This window comes from Pieris napi, chromosome 14 (genome assembly GCF_905475465.1).
Source record: "Pieris napi chromosome 14, ilPieNapi1.2, whole genome shotgun sequence".
NCBI lineage: Eukaryota > Metazoa > Arthropoda > Insecta > Lepidoptera > Pieridae > Pieris > Pieris napi.
This window is the reverse complement of record NC_062247.1, coordinates 5,250,102-5,268,550: the sequence shown is the minus strand read 5'-3', so window position 1 is coordinate 5,268,550 and position 18,449 is coordinate 5,250,102. Positions and strand designations below refer to the sequence as shown.

General features: G+C 37.0%; 1 protein-coding gene and 1 long non-coding RNA gene across 16 annotated transcripts in view; both read right to left on the bottom strand.

Annotated features, from left to right (window-relative positions):
* The window catches only part of LOC125056191, a 109,876-nt gene that overhangs the window by 53,864 nt on the left and 37,563 nt on the right, over nucleotides 1–18,449 (bottom strand). The window lies entirely within an intron of this gene.
* LOC125056176 (regulating synaptic membrane exocytosis protein 2) lies at nucleotides 354–18,378 on the bottom strand. 15 transcript variants are annotated; one of them, XM_047659162.1, is made up of 22 exons: nucleotides 18,241–18,378; nucleotides 14,222–14,426; nucleotides 13,380–13,869; nucleotides 11,472–12,004; nucleotides 10,921–11,137; nucleotides 10,560–10,724; nucleotides 10,236–10,372; nucleotides 9,904–10,149; nucleotides 9,571–9,708; nucleotides 9,329–9,487; nucleotides 9,171–9,257; nucleotides 8,966–9,071; nucleotides 8,246–8,373; nucleotides 7,894–8,002; nucleotides 7,313–7,499; nucleotides 5,701–7,241; nucleotides 5,478–5,624; nucleotides 5,225–5,390; nucleotides 2,917–3,079; nucleotides 1,917–2,114; nucleotides 1,366–1,500; nucleotides 354–620 (listed from the first exon to the last, which is right to left on the bottom strand). In XM_047659162.1, the coding sequence occupies exons 2-22, from the start codon at nucleotides 14,369–14,371 to the stop codon at nucleotides 618–620; spliced, it is 5,205 nt and encodes a 1,734-aa protein (XP_047515118.1). In that variant the 5' UTR covers nucleotides 14,372–14,426; nucleotides 18,241–18,378; the 3' UTR covers nucleotides 354–617. The 15 variants fall into 15 exon arrangements, with proteins under 15 accessions (XP_047515118.1, XP_047515123.1, XP_047515114.1 ...); XM_047659167.1 differs by lacking the exon at nucleotides 18,241–18,378 and adding an exon at nucleotides 16,254–16,414 and having other exon boundaries at nucleotides 5,701–5,828; XM_047659158.1 differs by lacking the exons at nucleotides 5,225–5,390; nucleotides 18,241–18,378 and adding exons at nucleotides 4,648–4,756; nucleotides 16,254–16,398.

Genomic DNA, 18,449 nt, shown 5'->3' with positions numbered 1-18,449 from the left:
ACGTTACATTACGGCCGTTGGATAACGGCATCGCTTTCCTAGGAAACCTAAGCTTAAGCCAAAAAAAAATTTGTAGTCCTAAAACATTTTCAAGTAGTAGTAGTTTCGTCTCTGACAGTACGAACGAAGATTTGGCATTCTTCCATTTCATTCTAATTACCACGGAGCGTTTTAATTTTTCAAGTTTTATTCCCGTTTTCACCACCACTTAACGTAAATAAAATATGTATTGTTAAGGGCAAATTGAAATAATATCAATTTCGGACACGTTTTATCAAGTAAATATCGTAAATAAATTCCACGTAACATAACTTTGATTTCCTTGCTGTAAAAGGGTCAAAGGAAACACACAGTCTTATTTGGCTTTTAATACTTACATTATCGAGTACACTATACATCCGTTGCTATAAAATGCTAACTATTTATAACTCCGGTAGGCATTCCGAAAGAAAAAATAATTTACATGTAACTTTCGTTTATAGAAATTTTTTCTATATTCAAGACATTTGCAGTTTATAATATTAAAGCAGTATCACTAGATGTATTATTTGGACTTTATATAACTTTTTATTATTATTGATATTGTTCACCGACACCGCCATAGCGGCCAGCCACAGTTACTGCAAAGGAAGAGAAAAAACATTTAATTAATAGTCTAAATTAAAGTTATATAAATATCTCTTATATCTGTCACCGTAAAATTGTAAACACCGTTAGATTGTAATCTATCTCGCGAGATTGTGAACTGTCGAAAAATTGTGATCGATTATAATCTAGCGAATAAAAAATATTAAAACACGGAAAATGTATGTAATTTAGACTATGTTTGGAGACCAACACTAACTTAATTATCATTCAAACTGCACTTCTTCGGTCAATCACAGATTAATTTTACTTCCACAACAATTTCATATAACTTTTCACGTTCACTTTCAACATCCTAAAGCTGTGAGTTACTTTCAAGACGACATCAATTTACATTTACCAAAACACCGTTTGTTTACATTCGACAACAAACGAATTAACAAACAAATATGGTCGCCACCATGGCATATTCCGTTCAACCAATCAGCGCGCGAGGTGCGTACCGTTTCACAATTTGACGATTTCACTTCGATAGATTATAATCTACCAAATAATAATACGTTAAATTGTAAGCAGTACCTTGAGTTCACAGTCTTTCGACAGTTTATAATCTCGCGAGATAGATTACAATCTAACGGTATTTACAATTTTACGTTAACATATCTATTCTAATCGATAATATATTATTATTATTATTATTTTTTTATAATTTTATGGCCTGGTAACGAGACAATATATTATTGATTTTGAAACACAGAGCCTTTTTAAATATAGACTCACCAAAGACGTAGTCCCGAAAAGTTTGTACCATCCAATAACAATATTGGACAAGTTGAGGTCATCCAACATAATTTGGGCCACACCCATGAACACTTTCTTGCCTTCGATGCGACCGTAGTCGCCCCAAACTGTTACCTAAATAATAAAATTAATTTTTAATATTTTAATTAACTTTTACACTGCTAACCGATATAATGTAGTCTAAACTAATGGACTTGAGATATACTTAGACTTGAATTGGATTCTTCGCTTTTAATTTTATACATTATTAAGAATCTCGAATTAATTTGACGGCATATTATAAAAGATTTTCGAAAAGAGAAAATTTTGATTTATAATAATAAAAATATATTTTTATTTCAAACACACAAATATACAGTACATAATATATACAATATTCTTAACGTACATAGTAATAATAAGAATTTAAAATTGATAAATAGAAAATTAAAACAAATTTAAAAAGTTTGGTCCCAAAATAATTAAGATCCCATTAATGAAAATTATTTATTAAATACCGTAGAAAGGTTATTTAAAATCAATTGACTCACTTGTAATATACACCCTTTGAAGTTCTCTCGGAACGTAAGGGTCTGCTGGTACAGCGGGTCCAAGGTCCGTCGAGCTGTACTGGTTTTGGCCTTAGCGATACATCGCTTGCCGCTTACTAAATATACCTTAACGTAGGGCGCCGGCAAAGTACGGCTGCCTTGACGGGCTTGGAGCCCCCGCGCGCGGATCACCTCCACCTGTGCAATTTATACTTTTTATAAAACCTGCACTAACGATAATGTGTGTTCGTTACCATGGTTACGATATTTTCTTAGCTACATACAGTATCTAAATCTTATTGAAGTGGAACTTCTTTAGAATCGTTGTGATTTCAAACCGGATGCAACGGAAAAAGCGACAGTAAAAAGAGACAGACACATAAATTAATAGGATTTGGCGTGAGAGAGAGTGAGATAGGAGGCATTATACAGTGTATAAACTTTAAATTAGTGTGTATTTAAACATTTTCTGAAATAAAAAAAACAGATTTGATGAAAATTAAATAAGTAAGTCAAGTAAGTAGTTTAATTATAAAATTAGATTATTTATCAATTTTATTTACAAATCATTAGTTATAGAAACTTTTTGAAGTGAAAACTTCGTACTACACTTAATTAAAAGTTTATACACTGTATAATGCTTCCTATCTCATTTTCTCCCACGTTGGATCTATTTATTTCAAACTTTTATTATTTTAGTTTTTACCAAATTAAAGATTGATATTAAAGTTATAAATAAAAATTTAACATTAAAATATATATTTTTTTAAAGAAAAGATCCTACATTTAGATAGAAAAAAAGTCTAATTTACATATTTTAATTATAAAAACTTTGTTTTTGAAGGTTTCACTTCTACCACGTGTGAATTGGACACACGATTTTTTTTACACTGTTTTAAATAAATTCTTTATGTATGTTGCTAGTCATCACATATAAAAATATTCTGCGTGCATATGTGTTTCCATATGGAATTTGGTCATAATTGCCACACAAAAGTACCTCAAGGAAGCCCTTCTGATAGCACATAGACAATTGAACATCTCCCAAAGTGGGTGCTCCCAATAGCTGCCGTCCGACCAACTGTCCTGGACCCAGTCCATCAATGAAGTCAGATAGACCGCCTCCATCAGACGAACTCGAGCCTCGCATACCCGGCGACCATCTGTGAATTTGCGTGCTTAATTATATAAAACAAGTCCGTCACTAGATGGCACTCCAAAAACTTTATTAACAGGTCTTTTGTAAAAATTTACAGCACAAATCAAGTTTTTATTAGGACTGGCTATATATAATATATATTTCTGTTTTTGACGTTCATAAGTGTACATTGTGTTACCTACATGAATAAATGATTTTTGACATATGATATAGCTGAATTGTTTTCACTTAATCATTGCTTTTGTATTTTTGTATTTTTTTATTCTTTATCCATCTGCAATCAGCCTCTTGGCTTTTATCAGATTTTATGGGAAATGATGGCAATTAGGGAACGCAAATCCAATAATTTTTACTCCCTCCGTAATTTCTGTCTGACTGTCAGACTGCGGCAAGTTTCATTTTGTATCTGTAGCTAAAGCTCATACTAAAATATATGTGGGGTCGATAGTATAAAGAAATAGACAATAGTTATATTGCTCTATTTGATTCTGTACTAAATTCTAGATATAATATATATATATATATATATATATATATATATATATAGGATATAAACACTATTACAATCGGCCAAACAAGCACCAAAACCCAAAAAGTTTCAAATTACACCTGTCTCAATGGCATTGAAGTGGAACTAAGAGCTGTTTCATTAACTTGCTATTTTATTGCTTAAATTTAGTAGAACTAGAAGTTCAAGAACAAAAATATAATTATGTAAGTATTCCATTACGAAATACGATAAGAAGTAAAGATTAGAAATATTTAAAACTAACTACTGGTTAAGGTAAAGAATAGTTAAACATATAACAACATTGATACAATAGTGATGGAGAGGGCGGTAGTCAACGAGTACAGCAAGAAACATTTAAAAACGAGCGGGGACAGAATAGAAACAAAGTCAAGTACCATAAAATCAACACCTTCAAACAAGCATTTGTCAATTGCCAAATTATTTATGGTTTTATGGTCCTTTGACGTTTGTTTTATAGTATACACTGTTTATAATATGAAGCTGATGGTAAGACATTCTTGAGAAGAAAGATTGGTAGATTAAACTTTTAGGGACATTAAAATGAATGTATAATAAGGTTCTTCCTTTCCTACTTGTGATTTATTTCGCGCTTTCCACTTACTTCTCTTCTATAATTGTGGTTTTGGTTTAAATACTCACCAGCTTATGCAATAATATTGCCACCATAAAGAATTGTGTAGGGCATGCATGTACAAAACGATATATGGTGTAGGCGTGTGAGTTATTGAGTACACATAATTGTTGTGCGTAGTTTGTAAAAAGCCACCTCTCACCAATCACAGTCGTGCATACAGAATATTAAGCGACATCACTCATAAACATTCAAACCTTCGTAAAGCAATCGTCCCCGCGCCTTAAATTTGACGGTAGAGCCTAGTGCTTGCCTGTGCGAATTCGTGCGTGCGTACATTAGAATAAAAACACCGATACATTGCAACATGCGAAAAAGACGAAGGCAGAGGGTAGAAGAAGACGACGAGCAACATCGATGGCACAAAGATAGAGATCGTTGGCAAAGAACGGACGAGCGGGCGACTTACGAGGATCCCTCAGAGCTACATATGGAGACGAGGCTGGACGACACCTCGTGCGAGCGCTTGAAGCTGGTCACCACTGCGCTGCGCTTGCGTCGGCCGCCGCCCCCGCCTTCTACGCGAAAAGCACGGTCACGGTGGCCCACAACATTCACTACACGACTACTAGGTATTGTACAATTAGGTATATTTATAATTATTCACTATACATTCTTGAACTAAAATAGTGAAAAAGACGTAATATTCTGACACGATATCATTATAAGAGATCTTTGATCTGACTGAGCAATCTTTAGCAAAAACTAGAATGCTCATCACTTAATCATTAACCTGATCAACACTAATTCTATTAGCTATCGAGCATTCTATTCTAGCTGAAGATTCGCCAACACCTGTAGTTCAAATACTATCTTTGTATTTTTATGCCACTAAAAGCCACTACGTAGCTGACTTTACAAAGCAACATGGCGCACATAAAAAGTTATCTTGATGCATGTGACATGTGGGATAATCGCGGCCGTAATGATTCTACCGCCTCATAAGTCACTATTATGTCAATGTTGGCATTATGAGCAGTGCCAACCTGTCGTCCTCGTTCTCACTGGAGGCCGAGGAGGCCCGGGATACGCCAGCGCCTCCTCGTAACTCTCCAGGAACCACTTCTTCACTGCGTTGAACGGTAAAGGAATTTTTTCCGCGTTTACCGAAACCTAACCGTCTTTTTCGCCCTGTCGATGTTGATAACATATCTGGTTATTACTGGTAAGATATTATTCACAAATTGAGGAATAGAGAGAAATAAAAGATAATTTTGTTGTAAACAGAACACATATCACCTGTAGCTGATAATTGAGACGTTGAATTACTCTTTTTGCCCATTCCAGGTCCAAAGTAATCACGTGGCTCAGCCTTTAATAATGCATCGTCACCCGCTGGTTCGTTTTCAGAAGTCCCACCGAGCGCTGTATCACTTAAACTGCCATCTAAAACGAACGTATATGCTCATGTTATGGCTACAGTTCTATATCAAAATTAACCTGCTTTAACCTATATTTTTACCTGCTTTTTCGTCCGGTGCATCGGTGTTGCTTAAACTGCGCGTAAACTGCCCATGCCTTGACTCTCGCCTCTCAAGGGTAGGCGGTTGATTATTATTGCGGCCATTATCTCGACTGCCATAGTCATTACTGCATTGTGATTCCGTTTCAACAATACTCTTCCGTTTAGTGTTTTCATTCGGTGTGCATTCGTTTCCATCTCGTGATTCGTTTTGTTTTGGTGGCGTATTAGGAGCCGTAGATGAGCCATCAGGAGGTAAATGCGTAGCAGGAGCGCGATGAGATGAGCCGTGATTTGGGGAAGAGAAATTAGAGAACGAATTAGCTTTACTCCTAAATTCTTGATCTACATGATTCTTTGGATATGTGTGATATGCGGGACGAGTGTTGGAAACTACTCTGGGTTCCCTATACGTATTGAAGTCTGGGCTCGAAAGAGGAGTAGGAGTATCGGGGGAATAAAATTCTTGTACAGTCGGAATTTCATTTATGCTTACCATGTTTACGCGTTTCTTGTATCTCGGTTTAGTTTTATGTAACATAATATCGTCTTCATTTTTGTCATCTAGAATATCGTATGCAGACAACCTATTGTATAAGTCGAATATATCATCAGGTGTCACTGATTTAATTGAAGAAGGAGATGGAATCTTGGTCAATAACGAGTTATATATACCTTTGCGTTTAAAATAATTTTTGCTGTAGTTGGTATTTATTTTGTTAAGTGTATCGTAATGTGGGCTTGTAATGACTGTTGAATTATAGTATGCTTTATCCAAGGAGTTACGCCCGTAAATCGTACTAAAATCTAGTGATAAACCTTTTCTGGTAGCACTGCTTACGGTACTTAGATTTGTCAATAAATCGTTTTGATAAATATCATTTTTAGGTTTATCAATACTGACGTGTATCATTGTTGCTAAACTGCTGTCACTTCCGTATCCATGATAATGGTCTAATTCATCATCTTGATCATCAATAGTAGGTAATTTGCTTCTAATGAAGATTTCGTCGTCGAAAGATTGAAAATTAAAGGACCCGCGTAAATGTTTTAATAATCTTAAATTAGTCTTTCTATGTCTTAAATCGTCAGTGTTTACATTTCGATTTTCAATCGGATATTCGTCTAAGTATTTATAACCATTAGACTTAGTTAATGACGATTTTACTACTCTACTTATATCGGGAAGAATGGTATAGTTCGGATATTTTAAATTCTTTTTAATAATATCAGACACGTAATTTTTGCTATATTCATATAAACTTTCGTCTGGTTCAGGGCAGCTTAAAGCTCTGCCAAAGGAGCGAAAACTATTTCTTAAACTACTTATGGAATGGCTACGAGGTATGCTACTATGAAAGTGAGGTTTAGAATAGGTTTTGTTGATTAATGGATAGAATTCAGGCTTATACCGATTCCCCAAGCTACGACCTAAGTAAGAACTCCATGTGCTAGGCTTATATTTATAGGACATATGAGAAGGGGGTTCTACAAAGCTATCACAGGATGAGGATTTACTAAGTCGAAATATTCGTTTCCTGCTGTAAAAGTATGTGAAAACTGTGTAACATGCATTTATTAATCATAATGGTAATGTTGTGGTAGACATTACCTAAGCATCCTGGTTGGACGTGGTCGTTCAGATTGCGTACTGAATGCACTAGAAGTGACCGAGGCCACGGATTCGATGTCCGAGTCTCCAGCGGCCGCATCGGGAGACAAGCGACGTCTTGGCGCCCAACCTCCACCACGTGATGCCAATTCCGAATCCGAAAGTCCTGCATAGTGCCTTTCCCACCCTAATGATTTCAACAAAATGCCCTATTCGTCCAATTTGCAAGTTACAAAATCTAAATAGATATGTCTCAATTTAGATTCCAATTAAATATTTCTAGTATATTCATTCAGATTATCTACACTAAAATCTAAACACTACAAAAGCAAAGCTTTTGTTATGGAGTGACGTTGTGTGGTTAACAGAAATTTATTACTCGTGCAATAAGGTTATTAATATGAGAGGTTAACATATGATTGGGACTACCAGTGAATGTAATTTGAGATTTATTTTTGATTATTTCTCTGAATCTGATAGACCTCCATAGATTTCTGGCACGGGGCCGTATCTATAATAATGATTATAAGTGATGACTAGGGCCTATCGTAGTGTATGTCTGTATGTGTGGGTGTATTGACCTTGTGGCGTGCTGCGGTAGGTGAGTGTGGCGCCAATGTGATGCGGGGCGATCCACTTACGTTCTTCCAGGTCCGCGGACACCTGCGCGCGCATCGCTCGCTGGGTATTCTGTTTATAAATGTATATTATTTCAAAGGGAACTAATAATAATTACTAAGTAACAAGTCCCCTTTTTCGCAATATCTTCTTCTCTCTTCTTCTCAAAGAAGTTATTTTTAATTCAGAACACGTCAAAGGGTGTATGTACTATAGGAATACATACAATAATGCAATTAATGCATAATTTCTACGCATTTGATTTTATTGCTAAAGCTGATTATGTTGTGTGCCCTATAAATTCTGTTTCTTTACCTGATGTGGTATTTGAGGCAACTGGCGTTTCTTAGGGCTGGTCGTTGGGGTAGCCGTTGCAGATCGTGATTGAAAGCGTGGAGCGTACGCGTGTGTGGGCAAACGGGTGGCGTCACGATCTTCACACACTATATATTAACCAAATCACCACATTAGTTGCTGTTATTTTAAATAGTACTCAAACTTTATAGACCCGAAGAAACGATACATCTACATCACTTCAAGAGGCTATGAGTCCATGATTAAAGCTTATTAGATATGTAAAATAAAAACTTACGAAGGTTATCGTTGAAATAGAAATCGGATAGCTGAATCATGCAGTTAGTTGCTTAAATCATAATAAATAATAACATCGACATATAAAATGAGTTCAGCGTGCTCACAGGTTGAGGATAGGACGGACAGTGAAATAAAAATGTGAAGGCAGATAAAGTTGGTGAGTATAGTAATGAACGCGCAAATCTTTATAGTGTTCCGTGCGGGGTACTGCCCGCTGTTCACTCCATTTACATTGTAATTGATAAGCGACGCTTTGAAAAGCGATGACCCGTAAAACCTTCAGAAATTCTAAATAAAACATGAGTTTCAAAGTGTCGCCTTAACTTAGTCACATTCTCATTTGTTACTTTTATTGGAACTGTATTTGTATTAAGTTGTCATGTCAAGATTTATGAAAAAACATATCAGACATAAGAATGATTGGGAATGTTCGTGGAAGACCTGTGTAGCGGTAGGCGTCCCTGTCGTTGGGCGGAGACAGGGAACGCCGCGGTGAGGCGCTTCGCCCTCCGGCCGCTGATTGCGACCGACCTACGTAGCTGGGACCCTGCGGATAAAATTACATACAGAAATGTATCTAGAAGTTATACTTAAATAGAGAAAAATTATACATATATATATGTTATAATTATGGTTATTAGCATACCCGTTCCCTAGCTACGGAAGTGGTCCTCACTCGACCGGCGGGAGACATATCGCGTCGACTACAACGAGTTCCGTCCACCTGCAAATCCTTTTTATATGTACATGGTCAATTCGATGTATTATGATTAAATATAAACATCTCTACGTATGTGCACATACTTCGTGTGGTGGTGTCGGACTCGAGCTAGAAGCAAGACTGGAGAGAGAGTGATGTCTCCTCAAGTCACACTCGCTGGGCGTGTCAGAGTCTGACAAGCGAGAATTGGACGTAGATGGAGGAGATAGATGCTCGCCATCAGCTTCATCTTCACGATATCTCTGTGAAATGGACATGACTTCTAGTGATGGTACTTCTATTGCAAATCGGTGGGATTCTTTTGATGTAAATATAATATCCTTACCCCAAAACCAGCAAATTCATCATGCGGCTTTAACTTGTACCAATTTGGTTCATGATTCATTGGCATATTTTCTAGATCTAGAAGAACTTCACCAAGGAAATCGTTAGGCCCGTAACGATTTAAATCCCAAACTGTGACCTGCAAATAAACTTCAGTCAAAACCCTATTAAATTTAAGCAAATCTACTGCGGTAACGTTGTGAAGTGCGGTTGCTGACTGTTTAAACCAAACGCATTATTATTAATGAGCAATGGGTATGTTTATTTTTCAAACAAAGGACTGATTTAAACCTTCATTTGTTGTAGATAATGTCTGCTCATCGCTTTATATTACCTCTAAAGTTCTCTTCTTTATATCACTAAAACGTATTCCACAATAAACGAAAGTCTGGTTCCACCTTGGCTCCAAAGTATTAGCTAGAGTCTTTGTTCTACGTTTGCTTTTCTCGCTTTTGTCCGGTAGAAGAAATATCTTCGCGTAAGGACATCGTGGCGAGCCGTCTGCTCTAGGAGTCAAGCCGCTAGCAGACACTACGGTGACTAAAAGCTGTAGCGCTGCCATGTCGAAGTAGATTTTTAACTAAAATGAATACAATAATTAGGGTAGAAAATAAAGAAATTCCGACAAAATCATGTACTTTTTTATGTTGGTCAAAAATCAAGTACCTGTATTCGACCAGCAACATATGCATTTTGATTGTTTTGTCTGGCATTACGTCTTCGTCCATATATATCAGGTGACCCTGGTGATGTTACTAAAACACTTGGCTTTTCAGCGCCACCAAGCACCTCCGTGTAAACTTCTAAAAAAATACCAATTAAATACAACTAAATCTAATTCTATCCTTTAAAATCTTATAATTCAAACCATAAAAGTTTTATTGTATTGTTATCTTAAGTTGGAATAATATTTTAAATTGGTACCATAGACAATAGGTGTAAAGCTAATATGTGGCCTTAAAAGCAAAGCGTCTTTCGGTTATCGCCCACCTTTATGAGACCTCCAAGGCTGTGCAAGCAGTCGCGCAGATGCCAGTGGCCGTGTCACCACTAGTTCTACGTGCGTGTCATGCTTGCTATTAGCCACTACTGCTGTCACCTCATCAGCACTTCGTCCTTGAAGTGGCATGCCATTCCACTGCAATACTTCGTCCCCTAGAAGCGATAGATGTGAAGAACTGATCGACAAATAATGTGTCCGGCATGTGTATTATTAAGCTATAGCTAACCCTTGTTACTATAATAAAAATTTAAACTACCGCTAATATAATCGTTATTTATTATGTGCATTGGTTTTCTAAAAGTGACAGACAGTTTGTGTGGATTTGGTCAAATAGAAATGAAAACTCACCTATTCTCAACTGGCCTTCCAAATCTGCGATGGATCCTTTTTTCACTTTTTCTACCACAGCTCCACGAGTACCATCAGGTAGCATTTTTCCACCAACAACTTTGAGCCCAAGAATTGCTGATGAGGAGTGTGAACTTCCTTCAACCACACTTTTTCGAAGTACCATGTGACCGACCATTCGGGTACCATCAGGTGACACTTGCCAGTTCAATGGAAACTATTGCAGAAAACGTTCACAGAATATAAGGCAAATTGGTTTTTTTTTTCAACTACTTCAAATTTATCCAGAAATTTTCAGCAATACTAGCAAATGCATCGCACATGAATACAGAATTACAGTCATGCCAAGGTGTGCACACATGCCACAGCCAAACATTAATTCCTACACGTTTTATTTACAATACATGTATTCAAATGATGCGTAAGGTAACATAAAATGTTTGTTTCCTATATGTATAGACATAATAGTAGAACTGAAAATAAACATAACTGAAGCTTTGATTTCTTTCTAGTCGTAATTAAGCAAGCCAAAATGTAGCCATGAGGTGTACCTTAGGGCACTCGCCCCTGTTCGAATCTTCGCTGGAAGTAAATGTGCTAGATGTGTCGATGCCCGAATCTTTCGTAGCAGAATCTTGACTGGTTTGTCTTTCAGATTCCCAACGCAAAGAGGCCCAGTCATGTGGGACCCCAGAGGAGTCTCGTCCACCACGCGGGAATGTCGCCGCTCCCTCGTGCCCATCGAACCTCACAGTTTTTTTTCTTCTTTCTGTAAATCGTCTATTATCTGTGGAGTCTTCCCACAGATATGCACTTTTATATACAGCACGATCGGATCGTTGAGGTTCGTCACGCGTGTATGGGCGTAAATATGCATTTTCAGCGTCTTCCCTAGTGCGCCAACGACAATCTGTGACGGAGTCAAAACTTCGTCCGCCTGTGGGGACACTTCTACCAGTATCGAGGACACCGCGTCCCTCGGGTATGTAGGAGGCCGGCGAATGATTAGTTAAATTGTAATAGTTGTTTGAGGTCACGTTGGAGCGAGTTGGATTCCGAAGTGAAGCGCACGCCTCAAGATCTCCTATGAACGATATTATACAAATAGCATCGTAGTACGCGCTAATCTCACCGTTCAACGACTTGCGCGCCCGTACGCGCCCGGATCGATTGTGGGTTTTATTTTAATGATGTATACCCCAAAGCTTTTTTCAGGGTCTAACAAATTATGCCTAAGTTCTGTACATATTTCTGAGAAGTGATGATGGCTTTAAGATCTTGGTTAATGTTTCGCAGTCAAAGCAGTGTTAACGCATAAGCGGAAAGAAAGTGTGACAAGTTATCCCAATCATACAAACAATAATTAAGTACCAAAGATGCACTCCACCAAAACTAACAAACATATCACCAAATATATATTACAATCTTCTTTTCCCCCAACATGCGTTTTCCTTAAATTAGGCGAAGAAAAAGTATACAAGTTTTTAAATTATTTTAAGTTAAGTAAGTCCATACAATAATTCTCGCTGACTTTTTTAGCCTACTTTAAGGAATATAACGAACGTATAGTAAATTTATTGATTAAGTTTTTTTAATATATCGTAATAGGACCAATTCTTTAATATACGTTCGCCAGTAAGAAATATACTTACACTTTAAATAATAACATCGTTACTCGAAAGAAGTATGGGCAGACAAAGAAATGAACAGCGATCACAGATGGTAGACCAAAGACGTACAAGACGACGAAAACGACTAAGGAGATCGATAGGTAAAAAACAGCTAACGTTGAGCATAAATTACAACGCAAACCCCCAGTCCTTCTCACCGATAAAAATTTATTCATTTTCTCATCTAACATCGCTTGGCGCTGCTTTCTCGCACCAGCAACGGGGCAGCTCTTATCTCTACCTGTAATATAAACAGGATGGGGTATTGAAGCAAGAAATTCATGGAGTACGATCGATGACTTCGCAGACCGGGCGCGTACGAGTTTGTGCTAGACGCTTACGGTTGACACATAGTCTAGAATTTTTGGAACGTGTATGTTTTACAAATATCATTTTTAAGTATCATTTTCTAAACAGCTATCTGCAAATAATAACTAAGTTATCAAAAAGTTCTATGAACGATTCCTACGCCTGTTTCTTAGGATTACCTGTCTAATGAATATGATCATCACTAAATATTACTATAACTATTGAAAGTATAATAAGATCTTAACAAGAATGCGTCTATTATAACGTTTTACCTTGCGATGCCTGAAAACACTGAAATAGTAAAACCTCGCACGGAACACCTTTGCATAATGTTAGGAACGATTATGAGTGAGGTATTGTAATGTGCATGTACGCAATTGGTGTGTTCGTTGTGTAGTGTGGGAGTAAAAAAACCCTCGGCAAGGACTCATGACATTCCGGAGAGGAGGACGGTGAATGGAAAGCGGGTAAATCACTCACCGCGGTCCCGGTACTCGTCGTTTTCATCGGAAACGCACTCTGGAACTTCGTCATCAGAAGATGAGGATCTCGGCGGCATCGGAGGGTGTAAGGCAGGCGTGTGGGGTAGAGGCAATAGCTGCGTTGGCTGATGTGGGGTTCCCATGTCGTCTATCCCGTAGGCTGACTTTTGCCTTGAGTGTACGAGATGCGGGTGAGTCCTAGAGAGTCCTTCTAGTTCCCCATAGCACTTAGCCTCTTGTTGACTGTACTGCCGGCGCAGGGCACTACTAGATCTCTGCAACGGTTGATTCTCTTTTTCTGCTGCACTGTGCGCTCTCTCTAATTTGGGTCTTTTATCTAATGTTGAATCTACCTGAGATGGTAAATTTCTTAAGTCCGATTCCATTCTCCATAGCATTGAATCGTGGCCAGTGCTTTTGTGAATCCATTGTCCAGTTTTTGATAACAGTTCTTGCTTTTTACGACAGAGAATACAGACCCATATGACCTGTAAAACAATTTTGTCGAATGCGGAATAAAAAAAAACAATAAAAAACACACAATAGCCTACAGCTGTAGACAATTCTAAAATAAGTATAAAAAATATTTTATTTATAACTGCATAATAAAATTGTGAATTATTATGTGCATTTACCACAGGTCGTCTTCATATAGCGGAAACTACAAAGCAACGAATTTAGAAGATGCCTCATTTTTAGAAAACAGTATAGAGAAACATATTTTTTAGATATCACAAAGATACTCATTCCGATTTTATTCCACGCTTCGACATTTATGTTTTGTTACACTGTCATTGCACAAATCTTTAAAAAATGTTTTTACGATGCGAAAGTACTGACTTTGTTGGAGCGTAAAGTGACCTTGCCCCCACACCTTGCGCAGCACCTCACTCGACAATAATGACAGGAGTGCCCTACTCCGTCAGCGAATTTGGTCTTCAAGCAAATTTCACATGTGGCTGCCAGTTCCACTCCAGCAGCCCTTTGCATCTCATTCCTGGTACGTATTGTTTGCTCCAGAACCGCTACTTCGTCTTGTTTTCGTCTGTGCAACATACGTTTATAAAGTTGAGGGAAATTATCCATATTGCAAGCAAAACAACAGTTTGTATTACAAAAAAAAATCGAAATTCTGGCACTTTGTCACAATTTTGATCATTGTATTTTTTACGATCTAAGCCTAGAGGGAGTCGCTTATACATCCCAGCTGCAAAAAAGTGCAAAAGTAAATTAAATGGCATGATTAAAATGTACCTAATTAATCTTATCAGAGAGACTATCGATATCTCATTATAAAGAAGAGAAAAGATTTTTATTTATTAAATGTATTGGGGTACAAACATTTTATAATAATATGACATGTAGGTAGAATACTTGAGTTAATATAAATTTAACCAACTATAATCCTCATAGCTAATACTGGCATGGTATTTATTTATCATGAAGTTGCGACTTTCGGGACATTGTTATTATTGACCGAAGACTGAAAGGTTCGAAAAGTTTTAATATTTAAAAAAATCCCATAATAACATTTATAAATCTACATATCTACAGAAACGTGTTATTATTAATAAGGCTAGAAAAAACTTGGGGTTAATTATAAAAGATGGAGAATCTTTGAAACGTTTTAAACAAAGTAGGTATCTACCTAGTAAACGTTGAAAAAACATTAATTTAATTTAATTGTCAGTACAAAAAATAAGGAAATTAAGATGATGGAAAGTTAAAGTAAAACTATTAGTACGCAAGGATTGAAGTCAGAAAGCCTTTATTGACTTAGTTGGCTTGGCAAGTTTGTCGGAAGCTTTTGCGAAATCAGTCTAATATAATTTTTTTTTGTTTAAATCGAATAGAAGCTATTTTGGTATTGTCTTTGATTAACATAACCTTTACACATTTAAAGAAAAACGCTTTTTACCGGATTAAAGTTATGTATTATTATTATAAACAAATAGTTGTAAATTTATAATAATAATACATAACTTTAATCCGGTAAAAAGCGTTTTTCTTTAGAAGCTATTTTATTTAAAAGATCATGTCTTTGTTGAAAATGCACTGGTTCGAAAACTAAATTATTATATTATTATTTTTTGCAGTATGTTATTTCCCATAGACTACTATGGTCGATTTCAGCTATTATCCAGAAATAATAATAACTTTTTCTAGCTATACATAGCAATCAATATTACATTAAAGCTAAAGCAAAGCAAAGGAATGCATCCTGTCAAACCTTGGCAAATTTATAAAATAAAAACAAAATAAAATCTAATAAAACTCACATTATTTTCCGAATTAACAAATCATATAATAAGAGATCTTGACACATTTATCAGAAAGGAGAAGATAGCAGCAAAATCTTTTCGAACTTCGTAAGTCCCGACCCAGTATGCGCATTACATTTTCCTACTATGTTAGCGCAATAAATGAAAAAAGTAGGTCATACTGATTTATTTTACGTTTACTGAAAGCGGTTTGAATTTATTTTAACAATTACTGATTAAAACTATAAATAAAAGTAGGTAATAAATACTTAAATGTGTATTAAGGTTGTGTAGGTATGTTAGTTACATCTAATAGAGAATAAGACTATAAAATTCTTTGCTTAATTCGATTAACTTTGCTGAAAGCAACACTCAACGATGCGTCACTTTATTGATAAAAGATTTGATCGAAACGTTGGAAATTGATTCGACTATGCAGGATGCGCTAACTCGTACCTTTATCTCTGCGGTCGATTTTTGTTAACCATTATAGACTCGAGGTACGCGTATGTGTCTGCAGGGTGACAGCGTTGGTTTTTACCACGACACCACTGATTTCGGTCACAGAATACACATTACGCTAAAGGGGTCGAAGGTCGAATAGAGCACACCTCATAATTTCGTGTTCGCGCTGCTCCTCCTGGCGCTGCCGCATAATGACGCCCTCGATGATGGCGCGTTCTTCGGGCGTGAGGTGCGAGAGGTCCGGCATGTCGGCCATGGCGGGCGGCCGCGAGCGATGGCGCGCCCGCCGCGTGCTGCGGTGCTGGCCCGCTGCGCGCTACTCTCTCGGGAGGTTTATTTAATAATGCCGGGCGGGCCAATCGCGCCCGACGCTACACTGACGTCAGCAGCGCTATTGATCGCTCGACTACTGCTTTCTTTGACCCGCCCTAGCCACCCGCCTTGACGTGCGTGCGCATACCAGAACCCAACTAGTTAGCTTAAGTTTTGAGGCTATCTATTTATATTTTCATATGCGCGGTAGCATTATTAAGCAAGGTTCTCTATTCAAATATGTCCAGTTTTGTGAGTTGCATTGATCTTAATTTAAGCTTTTCCACTATTTAATTAGTACATACACATTGAAGTAAGGTTATTTACTGCACATCAAACAAAAAACCTCTTAATTGAGTCTGAGTTCGGTAGGTTTTAGCTCCTTGTCCTGTGAACATGTAATGCAGCAGAAGGCTAGTGAGCGACAGAGGTAAAGACCAGGGGGTACATAGGCTAGCCGGCGCGGCGCGTAGATTCAAAACTGGGGACTCGTTCCGGAACACGCTCTCTTTTAAGCCTGAGGTGCTTTTTGTATGAGAAGGCTATGCTATAGCAGTTATAGCAGTTAGGGCTCTTGAGTATGCATGAGCATCAGGTATGAAAATCCGTGACGCCGGTTTTCGCAAGATCATTGTTATCACGCTAAAAAAGGTAGTCATACAAATTTCAATGAAAAATTACGCTGATTTTTAACAGTTTTATTTGTTTTATTTTCTTAGTCGCAATCCAAGGGTGGAGGAGTACATTCACCAGGAACGTGATTGACGTGATCGTTGTGGAAGAAAGATTGAACACCGTCCCTCCATGGATATTTTTTATTGCGTATGCGCATGTATTCATAGTCCCGACATTCTCCTTTTTCAGGCAGCGTGTGATTATAGCAAATAAAACCTTGTATTATTATAAGAGGAAAGCCAACAAAGAACGTAAGGAATTTATATTTCTTCCAAGAATCTTTCTCGTGGTGAAAGCGAGGCACGCAAGGGTTTGGAGGGATAATGCTGGGACGACAACATGGGTTGGGCGTTATCTTCGGTCCTTGTCCGGGCATAGGGCATGTCGGACATCCGCATTGACAACCAGGTTTTGAAGGACCTCGCGGTGGACAGCATAAACTGTACTTTCGGGCAAACAGTTTGCCCATAGAACTTAATTTCTTTCCATTTTTGTACATTTCTGTTTTTTTGTAATTTTGTAATTTTTAAATATAAGAGTTTTATTAATTTTCCATATCAAAAATGTGTTTATGCATTAATTTTGACGAACATTGTATTCTGCTTTTAAGAATAGTGAAAGCCAGCTTGTCACAATAACGTTTTTCTTTCATAGTAGCTTTAAATGAGACTTGAAGCCGAAAAGGTTTTTAGTATTGTAGATAATAAACACATTTGCAGAACATAGGACGTTTCTCAAAAAACTTTTAACTAATTATACTTTTGAATGATACATTGTTTAATTCAATAAGTTAGTCTTACAATGTATTGAAACGAATTAAAATATTAAAATCTGATTATAATTGTAAGGGTAATTGTAGCATGTAGCCTTTATTAACAAAAGGAAAACAGCTAATCGACCTATTGAGCCATAAAAAATGTTGTTACTATAAGAAACGAATTCAGGATCACGTATTTTATAAACCAATAAAACACTGCGCATTCAAAATATTTTAATTTTTATATACCCGAAAAAAATCAATTTATCTCTCAAGTACCTACAGAGAGTTATGTAATATTGAAAGCGTCGTTGAACGAAAGTTTCAATTCACATGTTTTCAACTTTTCAGATACCTATTATGATGATGGTCTACTTTTCCATACTTACATTTCAATCTTTCCGAAGTGATTCCGTCTACGGAGCACAGAATAATTACTTTACGCACTAGAAGTTGAGCTACGCAGTATGTACATCACAGACAATTAGGTCCAATTTCCAGAAACACTTGTCTGACAGTTGAATGTGCTCTGTGGTGAATTATAGTGATAGAATTTAGTCTGTATGATAGACTATAGTTTCCATGCATATTCGATAAT